The sequence below is a fragment of the Ipomoea triloba genome, chromosome 1 (assembly GCF_003576645.1).
Source record: "Ipomoea triloba cultivar NCNSP0323 chromosome 1, ASM357664v1".
Lineage (NCBI taxonomy): Eukaryota > Viridiplantae > Streptophyta > Magnoliopsida > Solanales > Convolvulaceae > Ipomoea > Ipomoea triloba.
Window position 1 is genome coordinate 37263773 of NC_044916.1, and position 14944 is coordinate 37278716.

At 33.6% G+C, this 14944-nt stretch overlaps 1 protein-coding gene across 4 annotated transcripts; it reads right to left on the bottom strand.

Moving 5' to 3' along the window:
- Nucleotides 1–7306: 7306 nt before the first annotated feature.
- Nucleotides 7307–13448, bottom strand: LOC116027945 (cyclin-T1-3-like). 4 transcript variants are annotated; one of them, XM_031269738.1, is made up of 9 exons: nt 13316–13448; nt 12523–12827; nt 11874–11955; nt 11381–11515; nt 11107–11282; nt 10787–10938; nt 8326–10086; nt 8104–8186; nt 7307–7793 (listed from the first exon to the last, which is right to left on the bottom strand). In XM_031269738.1, exons 2-7 carry the CDS (start codon nt 12747–12749, stop codon nt 8966–8968), a joined length of 1893 nt encoding a protein of 630 aa, XP_031125598.1. In that variant the 5' UTR covers nt 12750–12827; nt 13316–13448; the 3' UTR covers nt 7307–7793; nt 8104–8186; nt 8326–8965. The 4 variants fall into 4 exon arrangements, with proteins under 4 accessions (XP_031125598.1, XP_031125613.1, XP_031125605.1 ...); XM_031269753.1 differs by lacking the exon at nt 13316–13448 and adding an exon at nt 12091–12211 and having other exon boundaries at nt 12523–12653; XM_031269745.1 differs by lacking the exon at nt 8104–8186.
- Between the last annotated feature and the right edge of the window lie 1496 nt (nt 13449–14944).

A 14944-nucleotide genomic window follows, 5' to 3' on the forward strand; every position in this document is an offset into this window, starting at 1 on the left:
GGGGGGGGGGGGGGGGGGGGGGGGGCTGCAATTACAGGGGGATGATTATAGTTCTCCTACGCCATGATTTCACTGCTGTGTCTGCACCTGCCTTCGATCCCAAGGCTTTGAACAAAAAAGTCTGAAAACACAAATGATAGCCACCACATGTATGTTGGGGACGACAAGTCTTTTTTAAGGTAAATTGTTGTATTTTTGCCTGCTATCTTTATGCTAAATACAACACAAACACATCCCTAGCTAAGGGAGGGGTCTATCTATGTATATATGCATCTTATCTTACCTAGCTTGTTTTGTGGTCCATTTTAATCATCAACATTAAATCCTCCTATCTCTCATCCATATATATATATATATGACTGCCCTTTTCATCATTATTAGTTTTTGTTTTTTATTTTTTTTATTTTTTTTTAAAAAGGCAATAATGGGTAATGTATGTATGGAGCTAATTAAGTAACACACATACATTATTTGATTTCAAGAAAATTATAAATTTAAAGGTGTGTTTGGGACCCATTCATATAATGTATATACTAGCTAGCTTGCAGTAACTTTTCACCCTAGAATTGAATAACTTAAAGGGGTGCTTAAAGGTGGCCAAGTTTGTAAAAAGTTCCTTTTATCAAATCATCAGCCAAACAACACTGATTCAAAGTAATCAATTACTTAATTACAGTCTACTACTTTCAAGATGGATCCTTAATATAAATTTATACATATAGGTTTCATTACTCATTTTTCGAAACAATCATCAAAATCATTCAAGATATTTGTCACGTACTACTATATAACTTATGATACTAGCTGACTTATATATATAACCATTTCGACTAAAATTTATTGGATGTTAATGTTGTTAACTATCACCTTATAACTTACGATATGATACTGGCCTGGCCAGTTTGTTGGTAACCATTTCAACTAAAATTTATCATATCGGATATTTACTTGATGGTTAGTTTGTAATAACTTATGATATTGGTCGGCCACTTGCCTCTAACCATTTCAAGTACTACAATTTATTGAATATTAACCATCATCTTATTACCTTATAACTTATGATATTGTTTGACTTGTTTGTAACCGTTTTAACTAAAATTCATTAGATGTTAATGAACCGGTCATCATCTTATCATCTTAAAAGTTATGATACTGGCCTCGTCAGCTTATCTTGACCATTTTGACTAAAATTATTTATCGGAAGTTAACTTGATGCTGATTAGTTTGTAATGACAACGTTTGTGGAGAAAGAATGAGTGAAGATACAAGGAATAAAAGCAGTAAAAAACATGATGGGGGGACCAATGAAATACCCATAATTGCTTATTATATATATTTATATATATTTGTAAAATGTGTACTGTACTTCTTCTTAGGAAGAATAATCTCATGACAGTCCACGCTACAAAACGACACAGCTCTTGTGTTTTGTGGATCTGGATTAATTACCCAAAAATAAAATGAAATTAATGATGATGTCAATTTGACCTTTACATGACATCATTCATACAATCCCTAGGGTTTCATATATATATCTCTCTATATATTTTACTTAAGTTCTTTTCCTGTTTTGGATCAAACTGTACTTCTATCTCCTTCCATTATTTCTGGCCCCTATTAGCTCCATGCATGCCCTCCCTTGGGCCTCTTTATCTTTCTTGTTTCACAATGGAAAAAAAAAAACTTTTTTAATTATTATTTATTTATTTTTAGGGTACACAATTAATTTGTTTACATGATGATTGACTCGAATAAAAATTTGTAATAACTTTACCTCCAAACTAGTTATTATCACATGTTAGGACATGCAACATATAGCTATTTTTTAGGACATACGACTTTCACTCTGAATAGCTTTCACTCTGGATCATTTTAGGTCTAAAGGACTAATCCAGACACTTTACAATTTTTTGTTAGTTTACTTGGCAATCACAGGTCAAACAGTTAGTTTGGTAATCACGAGATTTTAAGTTTAAAGTTTAACTTTCTGTGGGAGCTGTCTATTGTCCTCCTCAGTTTGAGTCAGTCAGCTATATGTAACTTAGACTGATTTACCTTATTGTAATCTTTATCAGCTAGAGTTACAAGGCAACTTTATCTAGAGTGCACTTTCAGGTAACAACAAGCTTATTAGTTTGGGATTAATTAACTAAGGTAGGGTGGTTCTTGACAAAAATGCATTCATATATAATTGGTTGAGGATATATTAAAAGAAGCTAAGGACAAGATAAATCCACGTAGAAAATTAAAACAAGTGTGAGTATAACAAAGATATATATATCACAACTGTAAAGAAGGCATGACACCTTAGCTTTGCCCATAATGCCGCCATTGCCCTTTCGTATATATTTTAAAAACAGACAAGGAAGATGCAGATGTTGTTATCCTCAAAACTTAAATTTCTCCAAATATATAAAACATTTCGTATCCAATTCAATTAAGTTTCAAACTTTAAGTTTATATGTCGTACGGTATATAAACTCTACAATCAAGAAGTGTCCATTTCTAATCTCTTTTTTAATAAAAAGATCCTACCAATATATATGTATGTATGTATATGAAAATTCTACATATACATATAGGTATGTTGTGAGGGGTAATTAAGGGATATTCTTTATAGTACCTGTGTTGGGATCAAACACTTGGACTTTCCTTGTAGTATATGTGTTAGGACCAAACAATTATTATTGTGTTAAAATTTATAGTTAGTAATTGATGCACAATTTTATTTCTTTTTATTTGCATAGTAATTTCGAGCATCTGCTCAACAATCCCTTCCAGCATCCATGACATGTTCTGATAGCAATTGCATGTCAGATCAAACACTTATCATACGTCAAAAGTTATAACCAGTATCAAATGCATAACTTTATATCTTTATACTTGTGTAGCAGTCAATGCCACGTTTCAATGGCGAGATGCTAGACTTGGCCCTCCAACCTTTCGTCCAACAACCTATAAGACACCAATTGTTAGATCAAATGATTGCCATTATTTCAGAAGTTATAATTAATAACAAATGTATGTGCAACTTTATTTTCTTATACTTGTATATCATATTAAAATTTTCTTATACTTGTATATCATATTTTAATAGTAGCTAGATTGTTGGATTTGGCTTCCACCTAACAGAAGTGTTGGATTATTGGTAGAAGAATTATTTGAATTCAAAGAAATTTTTAAATGAAGGCTTCTTTTTTATTGTATTCCTTTTATGCAAGACATTTATCATTTACTTGGATATAATAACATGAGGATTAAAAGTAAGAGGGGCCAAATAAAGAGTAAGTAAAGAATAATTGAAGATAGAGTGGGTTTGAACCCTTTGATCTGAAAGACTTTTTGCAATCTATGGTGTGATGATTTTGTTTCTTTGTACTTATTGTATATGGCCATGTTTGGTTAACAGCGGATCCTCCATTTTTTGGCGAATTTGATCGTAATGTTTGGTTATCAGCGGTTTGGAGCAGCGGATTGGCTCCAAACCGCTGAAACCCCAAACGCTGCTCTAGGGGTTTGGCATTTTGGGGAAAGGCCACCTTTCCCCAAAACGCCCCTCTTTATAAAAAAAAAAATTGTTTTTTGGTAATTCTGGAAGCCTTGAGGCTTCCCTTCAATACCCATCCGATGTGGGACATTGGATGGGTATTGAAAACAAAAGCAAGGGGCATTGAGGCCCTTTTATAGAGGAGCCTCAATGCCCCTGTTTTATATTGTGCCGATGTGGGATCTGAAGTTAAAAGGGGAGCCCCGGCTCCCCCTCGTCTCTTCTTTTTTTTTTTTTAATTGTTATTATTATTATTATTATTATTTTTATTATTATTATTATTATTATTATTATATTTCTATATATAGAGATTATTATTATTGTTATTATATATATATATATATATATATATATATATATATATATATATATATATATATAATGTGAGATCAGAGTATGGGCAAGCTTGCCTTTGCTTTTCTTTTAGCCTCTCCTTTTTGCTTTTCACCCTTTCAGCACCCCCCCCCCCCCCCTCCCCCGGCCCCCCATCCTATTATTAGATTCAATGGTGTGAGACTGTGAGTTATTAGTATCTCATTCTTGATACTAATTAACTATTGTAATTTTTATGTATCCTTATATTAATCTTAATTCAGAATCATATAAAGAAAAAAAAAAACAAATTTCAAAAGATGCAAAAAATGCTCAGAGCCCCTTATTTTCATTAGATAACCATTGTTATATATACATATACATAAGGAAGAAACTAAATAGGAATTGTATAGAACAACTGAGGAACTAAATTTTAAAAAATTTATAACAAGGAAATGAAGGGAGTAATTAACTTTCATAATAAAAATAACAATTGAAGAGCCCTACAAGGACTAGTCAAGTGTGTGGAACATGATTATCGATTATATCATAAAGTCACAAGTCTAATATAATTTGCGGACTATTAAACATGAGTGAATTACCTGGTGTGCATAGATTTTTTTTTTAAATGGTAAATACAATAGGAAAAAAGAAATTAAATTTTGGGAGAGACAAGCACATGAGTGGATAAATAATGTTTTTTCTTTGCTTTAATTAATTTCAATTCATGATATTGCTGGTCAGTCACCTTTCCATACTTGTTAGTCTTCACTATCTTCCAAGATTGATTTCACAAAAGCTGTTTCTCTGTGTCGGTTTTCCCCAGCAAATTCTCAATCCATCTTCTTTTTCACTATAAATTAAACAATCCATTCAAGATTCCTTCATCTTCATCAATTCTTCCTTTCATTTTTCTTTTCTTCAATGCTCCATTTCTGAGATGGAACACTAATTCACTCATCTCTGTCCCCTATTACAAACACTTCATGTACTTGTTCAAACTAATTAATTCATACTGCAACAAAAATTATTCATCATTATCTCGACTTTGGATCATAACTTGTGAAAAATCTCGAATTTATCCTCATTTTAGATCATTTTAGGGTTTTGATATCCGGCAATCACCTGTTGAGATAGTCAAAAATCTTGAATTCATCATGTTTCATATCACTTTAGGATTTAAAAAAATTACCGACTGATATTACCTGCTAATAGGTCACTAGTTGATGTGGTGAGTTATAAGCCTATAATAGATATCGTAAAAAGAAATAAATAAAATTGGATGAGTAAGTCACTGTACATAAGCTAGATTTTCTAGCCACTTGTGACCTATAAGCCAAAAATATTACTCCGTATTAATAGTTCTATACATAGTATCAACAAATTACACTAGATATATATGATTTGACAACCTATAGAGGTTAGAAAAAAAAAATTATATGGTTAGAAAATAATTAGGAAAAAAATGGGTGTCCAATAATAACTTAATTAAAGAATGAAATGATATAAAAATAATTAAAGAATTATTCAATTGAAGTTGACGCAACTAACTTTCAAAAAAGTTTGTCAACACCCCTCCTCCAAAGGGAAATGAGTTTGTACTTATATTCCTTTAAAACATGAAAAAGTAAACATAAGAAAATCAATGTAGGATCGATCAAAGAGACCTACTTTGGTCCCCACGAGTGTGTAATTATTGAGTAAAATGCAATCGCACTTTAATTTCATTTTATCTAAAAAGGGAGTCAATTAGAATTCATAAAGGTGGAGTGACGAAACGGCATAGGTGTAGATAAGATGGTAAATGTGAATCTCTTCTTTCTTAGTAATATGTTTCGGGTTAGTCCTAAGATTGCAGTTACCTTAAAATCTAATTCTATTCGGTACGAACAGATTAGTTTTTCAATCCTATCTAATACAAATAGGATTAATCTTGCTGGTGTGCTAGTTGACTGGGTGAGGAAACTTATGGTTAGATAAAAATAATTAAAAATAATAATAAAAAAGATGACTGACCAAAAAGTGTTATGACTTGCTACCAAATTTTTTTTTTTTTTTTAAAAGAAAGTAAGTAAAAAAAGCCAGAGATTAAAGAAGGGAAAGGCTTCAATTATTAGGAATATTATTTATTTATTTAACCTTATGAAAAAAAAAAACAGTGTAATATTTTAATGAGTAACTAAAAGAATTAATATTTAAATAAAAAATATATACACACACTCATAATTAACAAAAGTGAAGAGCATATTCCTATGTGTGTGTCTCTTCTGCCACAGAGCTATAAAGTTATAAAAACATAGTCCCTACTTTGGTTGTCTAAGCACTAAATGTTTCTAATTATTATATATGTGCTAATAATATAAAATCGAGTTTATTCTACTTTTAATTTTAATTAGAAAAGTATTTTTACTTTAATAATGCTCGATTTTAATTTGTTTTGATAGTGTAAATTAGATTAGAAATAACGTCTAGAGTTACAATACTAAATAAGAGACTAAAATATGAAATTTTGTTTATGGTGTGTGTGATGAAGTTTTGTTACATTTATAACTAAAAAATTAAAAATAAATTATTCTCCAAAAGTTAATGATTAAAATTGAAATAAATTAACACATATAATTAAAGATAAACATGTCATTAAACATTATTATCCTCGAAAAGGCAGATTTACCATCATTGATGGCTTTAAGGGTCCGTCACAATCGTTTAATAAAACAATTTCTATCTATTATGTATTCATGTTCAGTCAAATGAATATCTGTACAGGTCAAAACCCTAGTACCATTTGCACTATATATCCATATAATATATGTTTTCTTTTTCTTCTTTTTGGTAAAGATAAGTTTACTATTCAATATTCAATAAGCAAAACTAATTATTGTCGTACTGTGATTAGGCCTAATCATGTCATCATCAGAGGTTTAATCATGAGGTTCCATTGTATACCTATTAAGATATAAATTGATTTTAGTCACAGTTAATTCCTTTCATACGAGAAAATCGATAACTACTACATACTTAAAAGTATGCTCAGGTTTGATACTCAAAGGCACGCTCTAGGTGAAATCCACCCTATACCATAACCAGCAATTTAGCACCCTAACCAGCAATTTAGCAAGACCACAAGGAGCTTTGGGTAAAACACTAAAATTCACCTGTGATCCTAACCAGCAAAGGATCACAAAAGGTTAATCATTCTAGATTGTTTATAACTGATTGATTCAAACCAAAAAGGTTAATAGACAGCTCACATATGGAAGTCAGTCTCAATTAATACCTATTGAGATATACAGGTTGTAAGTCCCTTTCAATAAATTCCGTGAGGTAAATTTTATAGTCGTGCAAATGACGCAAGGTGAATTTTATAATCACATAAATGGTGGTGTAACTATGAGGAATCAAACCAAACAAGTTATATATATATATATATAAAAGAGGAAGACAAGCTTTCATGAAAGGATTGTATAATGCAGCTTAAAGTAACACAAATTTGGCAAAGCCCCTTAAAAAGGAGGTCTAAAGTTGCAGGTTTTAAAAAGGAGTCAGAGAAGAAGACAAAGGATTTGAAGTCTGGAAGAATACATGTTTACATAATATGCTTAAGTGAATGGAAATCCAACACTAGCTAGGACCATAGATGTTCTCTGTTCTTCTCAATTCTCATCATCTTTGCTTTCCAAATCCACTCATCACAACAGTAATCTAATCTTCATTGCCATTCTTTTACCTGCAGCTTATATCTTGAAGATACGATTCATTCAACTTGAATATATGCACGCTCGCATCTTATCATCACACTCAGATCACCCTTTCTGCCTTCCATTCACTTCCAGCCATCTGATATGGCTTTTACCATCACATGAGTGTAAGAAAGGTTTCTTTTCATTAGCAGGACAAACCTTAGCTTGTTTGACTCAGTGTCTTGTCCCTGCACCTGAGAAACATGTTCACAAGTTTAGTGGAAATCAAAGTAAACAACTTTTCTTATTCATATTCATAAGAAGAACTTTCACTTGTTGTCAATCCCAAAAAGTCGTTAGTTTCACTTTCGGGTGATTAACACAGTTTAATTTTGACTGATGTTTTAGTGGGGAGGAAGGGGTACTATTTAATTGGTGGCATATAAAGATGGGGATGGGAATTAAATAAACAAGGAATTAATCAGTCAGAAATGATTTGAGAAAACGATTTTTTCCATATGGGAAAGGTGAAGAATGTGGCAAGTAAAAGATGGACAGCCCTACAATAATGGCCTCTTAAAAGCCTGAATTCTTGGGGAGTTTGCCTTCCATCTCCTGTGGCAACTAGACATAAGTTCCATGGATTCCTACAATATTTTACAGTTCATTAGCTAGTAGTTCGGTAATTGAAACAGATTCAATTAATTGGTTACAATGAACTGTAAAGTAAAAATATAATATATATACGCACATACACACATAAACATACAGCATAATGAAACTTACTTTGGTGGTCTGTAACACATTTCCTGCCCCATGTTGACATGTTGTGCATTCCACTGCAATCTATACCGAACTTGGAAAACCATAATTCATATGCTCATTCACGGATATCTTCACATGGGAATGGATTCCAAAACCTAACAATGGAGTTGGGGCTGTGTGGTGCCACAACAATTACAAATGGGGCCAACTGTCCATACTCCTGTTTCAGAAATATTTTCTGCAAAAGGGGCTGTTTTGATCAAAGCTTCACATGTTGCATAAAGCTATCTTTAGATGTCGGAATTCTTTAAAACTTTTTCCACTAAATTTCATCACCAGAAACATGTTCAAATTTTCTATAACATTCAGGGGAAGAAACCCAAGGCACCAGTATATACCCAATATTAACAAAGAGGGGATGATGGTGAAGACCCCTAACCCTGTACTCCACATGTACATGATTAATAATAGAAAGTTTAAGTGTTATTGCAATCACAAAGACTTTGATCAAGGAAACTTCACAAATGCATTTTCAGAAAGTAGCTATATATTGATTTCCTCATAACTCAAAATCTGTACGTTACTCTTGTTCTGCTTACGTGTACATTCTAAACCAGGGCTTTACTCTTGTCGTGCTTACGTGTACATTTCAAATCAGGGTCTATTCTAGATTTTCAAGTTCTCTCTCAATCCATGCCTCGCTGTCTATCTCATTGTCCATCCCTACTTTCTTGTGTGTAGTTTTGTCCAATTTTCTCCTCTTTAGTGTCTCTTTGATACGATGAACGTCTATCTTCCTCTTGGGGTCTTCAGCACAAACGATGTTGCAAGGTTTTTCAAGTTCTCTCTCAATCCACGCCTCACTGTCTATCTCATCGTCCATCTCTACTTTCTTGTGCATAGTTTTGTCCAATTTTCTCCTCTTAAGTGTCTCTTTGATACGATGAACATCTATCTTCCTCTTGGGCTCTTCAGCGGAAACAGTGTTGCAAGGTTCTTGTTTGGCCTGTCCCATTCTAGGCTCACTGCTACCATCCTCAACTACACTATTTGCACTACCGCAATCACTAGTATCCAAATGCTCCTTCTCGTTGATAGACTCAACAGCAGCGTTTGACGGTACACTGCTGTTTCTCGAGATCACACTTTTAGGAAGCACTCCAGTCTGTGCCATTGATGTGCAGCTAGAATCCTGAGCAATAACTGAACTACTTGAAATGCATGGCTTTTTGCTATGAGACACGGCTTTTCCAACTGCAGCTTCTGATTGAGTAGATCCACCATTCTGATTATTCTCTTTGGCTGAACCAATAGTGATGCTTGATTGTGCAGTGCTGTTTTTGGAAATCACGCTTTTTGGAAGTTGGCCAGTCTCCGCCATTGCTGAACTGCTGCAACCCTGAGCAGCAACTGAACCACTCGAAATGCATGACTCCATGGTTCTAGATACGTCTCTCCCAATAGCACGTCTCAATTCAGTAGGTCTACCAGATGGTAATGGTACTGCTTGTTTCTGATATTTCTGTTTGACAGAATCGCCAACAGTGCTTGAATGTCCGTTGCCATTTTCGGAAATTGCATTTTTTAGGAGCCCACCTGTATCCACCATTGCTGTACTACTGGCAGCTGGAGCAATAACTGAACCACTTGAAATACACGACTCTGTGTTACTAGACACACCTTTTCCAATTGCAGGTCTAGATTCAGAAGATCTACCGCATTTTGGTGGTACTGCTTGACTGTGATTATTCTCCAGAAAATGGAGCATTTGCTGAACAACATCTGGAAAATGTGAATAGGGGTGAGCACAGAGGCAATTCAACCAATTTATGTGAATAGTAGTCCAAGAAAGAGTGAATAAAAAGTTCAAGTGAGCAAAATAACAATTGACTTCCTGAGATGTAGCATTGTAAACTACTGCAGGATAGCAAGTTAAATGAGCCTATGGATCTCCAATTTGCCAAAGTATCAATGAATAATGACTAAAGATTTTAGATGCATGGTACTACTGATGCCGGATTTTTGAAGAAACATCACTACACTATATGAAAAAAGACATTAAGGAAGACGTAGCTATTCAAATGACCATCAAAGCATTAGCAGAGAAGAACATATTAGAAACTGCAATAGGCAAACGACACCATAACAAATTAAATTTGACCAAGTAAAACTAGGGAAAACAAATAAACACAATTGATTTGGAAAAAAGATTACAACTACTCTTATAAACCATATGCAAATTGAAAACATGGTAAGACCTCAGATCCCAAATTTAAACATTTACCAAGTTAATGCATGCACCCCTCCTAAAATTTGCACAAAATCAAGAGTCATTGGTTTTTTAACTCAAAGCATTACACCCAGATACTAGTTTGCAACACTTGATGCAACCTCCCAAACATTGAAACTTGAAAGTGTAGATTCCTATGATACAACAGTATGGAAGTGCAAAGACTAATAGGAGGATGTCTATTGGACAAACCTTCTAATTGCTTTGGTGAGACATCAAATTGCATCCACCAGGTTTTCCCCTTTTCTGTTGGAAGCTTCACCTTTAAAAATTTTGCAGCAAGGAACAAAGAACCAGCAGCAATGTAGTGGGGCTTGTACTGTAAGCACAGTGTTGATCGAAGCCTACAGAATCAACCCACCCAAAAAAGAAAGATGAAAAAAAAAAAAAAAAGGCCATTAGTAAATATGGACTAAATTTCGCAAATATGGACTAAATTTCGCAATCAAAGGACAATATTGATACTATATAAAAGTACAACCATGCTCAAAACAGAAGGAAAACGTACTAACCAATCATTCACAAAATTCCATGCAACTTTAGCAAGCTCCTTATGAGAGATTTCCAGCCTCTTTATAGCCGCAACAAGTGGCTTGTAAGGATGTTCGATATTGAGCTCATAAGCAACAGTCGACAATAGAAGTCGCTCACCAACTAAAATTAATTCTTTCTGCTTGTCATAAACTTCCTATAAAGAAGCATCACTTTCAGGTTAAGAGGCTCCAAGCTCCAACTAAATTAAAGCTATAACAGCAGTTATGGCTGCCATATATGATATACCCATACCTTATCTCTGATTCTTTGTGGGGCAGAAGGATCCCATTTGTATATTAATTTGTATGAAACAACAACAAGATCTGCAAGCCAGCGTGGAGTTTCTTCTGCTTTGCAGGCAAGGAACATGGACACAGTAGCAATAATCTGCACATAGTTTACCACTACACTGAGAAGTGCATCACAAATATCATAGAGAATAGAGATAGTGGCATGTCACTATGAGATATACAGATAGCCTCTTAACATAATTGATTTTAAAACATATTAATTAGCTTCACTGAACCCATATAGATATTAAAACCTAATCACAGAATTTCTGAGATAATAAGACTTTGATAACTACATAAGCATCTCATTTGTAAGACAGCCCATGCCCCTTTGGAAGCAAATTCTTTGGCAGATAAAAATTTAAAATCCTGAATCAACCACAGCTAAGAAAATTGACATTCAAAGTTCTACACAGACTGCTGTATATAAATTTAGCACACTAAGCTGACACTACCTGCCAGTGATTCTTTGTATGAGACTGGCGCATATAAAACTGATGACACAATAGCATTGCAGTTGCAATTGTCACTTGAGGCCTGAAAAATGATATAGTATCATTAATTCCAGGTGCAAGGATGAGTACTCATGAGTGAGATCTTAAAAGAACAAACTGGATATAATTAGAGACAATTAAAGGGCTAAGCTCAACATGTACCCAAATATTCAGCTACCTTAAGAAACTTCCCTCTTGGTTTCTCTTCCTTTTTTCTTAGAGATTTATATATACTCCATATGGTGTTGTAGTACTTTTACATTTCAAATTCATGAAAATTCAGATGTAGTTTTGTTTTTCTGTAACAATAGAAAATAATATCATTAAGGTCAAAACTTAATATTACACTGATTTAATTATAGAAGATAATTTATAGCATGAGAAGTATGTGCCCAACATGTGCAGATTAATCCCTAATTTATAGGATACTTGGCTGGAACAAGAGGGAACAAGGGAATAAGAGAAAAAGGCGTAAGACACTCACCCATTCTAGACAAGTACATTACAGAGTAAGAGGGTAAAAGTCCATATGACAAAAGAGTCAAACTACTCTTAGCACCTGAAGATTTTGTGTTTTTTCAACTGGTTAAAGAAAGAAAAGAGAACTTACACTTTAAGCTCTATCCCAAGCTCTTGCAAGAATGAGCAGTACAGTTTCCGTAAACCTGATTCTTTCTCATAGTCAATGCCATCCTTCCTTGAAGGAGAATGCTTTTCAATTTCTTCTCTAGAGAAATACCATCTCCTCAAACTTTGAGGGTCTTCTTGCAGGTACTTACTCGATGCAATACTTTGAGCTTTATGATGAGAAGGATACCCAGGCAGTTGTCCTGCCATCACGTCCCTCGGTTCTCAGCTGCAAATAAATTTCCGATGTTTTGACAAGCCCTCTGATAGCAAACACAGATGAATATTCTGCAAGATAAAGAAACCATTTTTAGCCACATTGTGAAGAAACCATACAAACAATTCGCTTTCAGATATTGAATACCCTTCTCTGAATGCACCCTTCCTGTTAACAGATTTTTAATTACTCTCGGCTTGTTATATTTCATTCCCTAACAAAATCTTCCAAAAAAAAGGTCTGTATTCTATCATAAAAATCCCAATTCACCCAGTAATTCAAATTAAAAACCCGACAAGAAAGCCCCTTTCTTCAAGACCCTGCAACCGAGAAATCAGCAAAATTCCGGATCCAATCTCAAATTACGACCAAGAAACCATGAATATGCGTATCCCACATTGCTAATAGACAAGAATCTTCAATACACCACAATGATTATGAATCTTACAACCTTAATTATCCCAAAAGCGAAGATATTGAAGGTATAATAAAACATTGAAATATCACAATTGAAAATTTGCAGCGCGTGGGCATACCAATCGGCTAGCCAAAAACTGACCTGAATCTGCGAAAGATCTCCCTGCAAAAATTGTTGGAGCAACAGGAAACAGCGTGACGAAGCCCTTGTCGTTCTGGGTTTAACGTAAGATCAGAGGAATTATTAGGTTTTTAATTATACGAGTATAATATTTAAAAAAGAAAATTCGTTGACGTTGACTCCAAGTTCTATAAGCATTGGGTCTCCTTCTACCCGTGTGAGTTCGGTTTCCTTGCCTTACACGGATCGGTGGGGCCAACCTCCAACTGCCTCGTCACCGACTTAACGCAAAAATTATATGGGCCAATTTTTTTTGGTGAAAGGCCCAATTAAGCCCATACAAACTAGAGAAAGAATCATTAACGGATCAAATTACAATACAGATATTTTGTACATAATGAATGCTATAAAAAAAATTATGTACAGATATTTTGTACATAATGTATCAATTATAGATATAAAATCGTAAAGTTATTTTTTAACCAAGTAGACACTGGTCCATGGTACATACATTTTCATTTTTAGTATAATAAATATTAATTTTTAATGTATTACATGTTCTCTTTTTGAAAGTCCAATGTACTACATATACATTTTTATTTTGAAAGTTCAATATTAACATAAGTGGAAAATCCTACGGAAAAACCACGGACCAACACCAGCAAAATATTCCATTATAACAAATATTTGGTACAAAGTTTTAGGCTACCACACGAACCAAACATCCAAAAAAACCCAAGACTTTTATCATATTCGCTACAAGCCTAAAAAGGAATACCAACTCGTACTTAAAATATTCAACCACCGAACAAGGTGAAAATAATACAAATATTACGAGAATACTCAAAAAAATGTCTAGAACAAACAAGCTGACCTTATTTGATGAAGATGCTATCCTCCTTTCTCTTTCTGCCGAACGAAATAATGAAAGATGAAAGAAAAAATGGTTTTGCCCTCACGTGCACTGCTTCTCCACTGCCGAACGTGTATATATATGGGAGAAGGAAACATAAAAGGAAATTTGATTTCCTAATTCAATTTAGGAAGGTTTCACTTTTATGCTTTGGCCTCAACCACCTATAATCCCTAATATTATTATTATTTATATAATATAATAATAATAATTAGGACTAAACAAAAATATATAGTGTATATAAATCGGCTTGGTTTAAACATATATTATTTATCACATATGAGGGAAGTCAAATTCAACAACACAAAATTTATTTGTCTTAATTTAGAGACTATATCTATTATTCAAAAATACGCTCAGGTTGAAATCTGTCTTGGACAAATAGAGTAATAGACAATACAATAGTTCATTGATATGATATTCTGAGCATCCTTAATGTTTAAAAGAAAAAAAAACTCAGAAGAACCTCTTTATATGGTCCAAACTTTGTGATGTGGCACGAAGTAATTGTACCATTTCTTGTTGGTCCTATAACTTCTCGGCACCTCAAAAAGTAAATAATAGATCAAATTAACTAGAAAAAATAAAAAAGGAAACGGGCTTTTTTCTTTATTTTAATTCACACCATGTTTTTCAGCTTTGCCCCTAGCTTCACACTGTTGTTTTCATACTGCCACTAGTAACAGTTGTCAAGTGAGCTGTTGGTGAAAGTTTTTTTTTTTTTTTTTTTTTTTTGA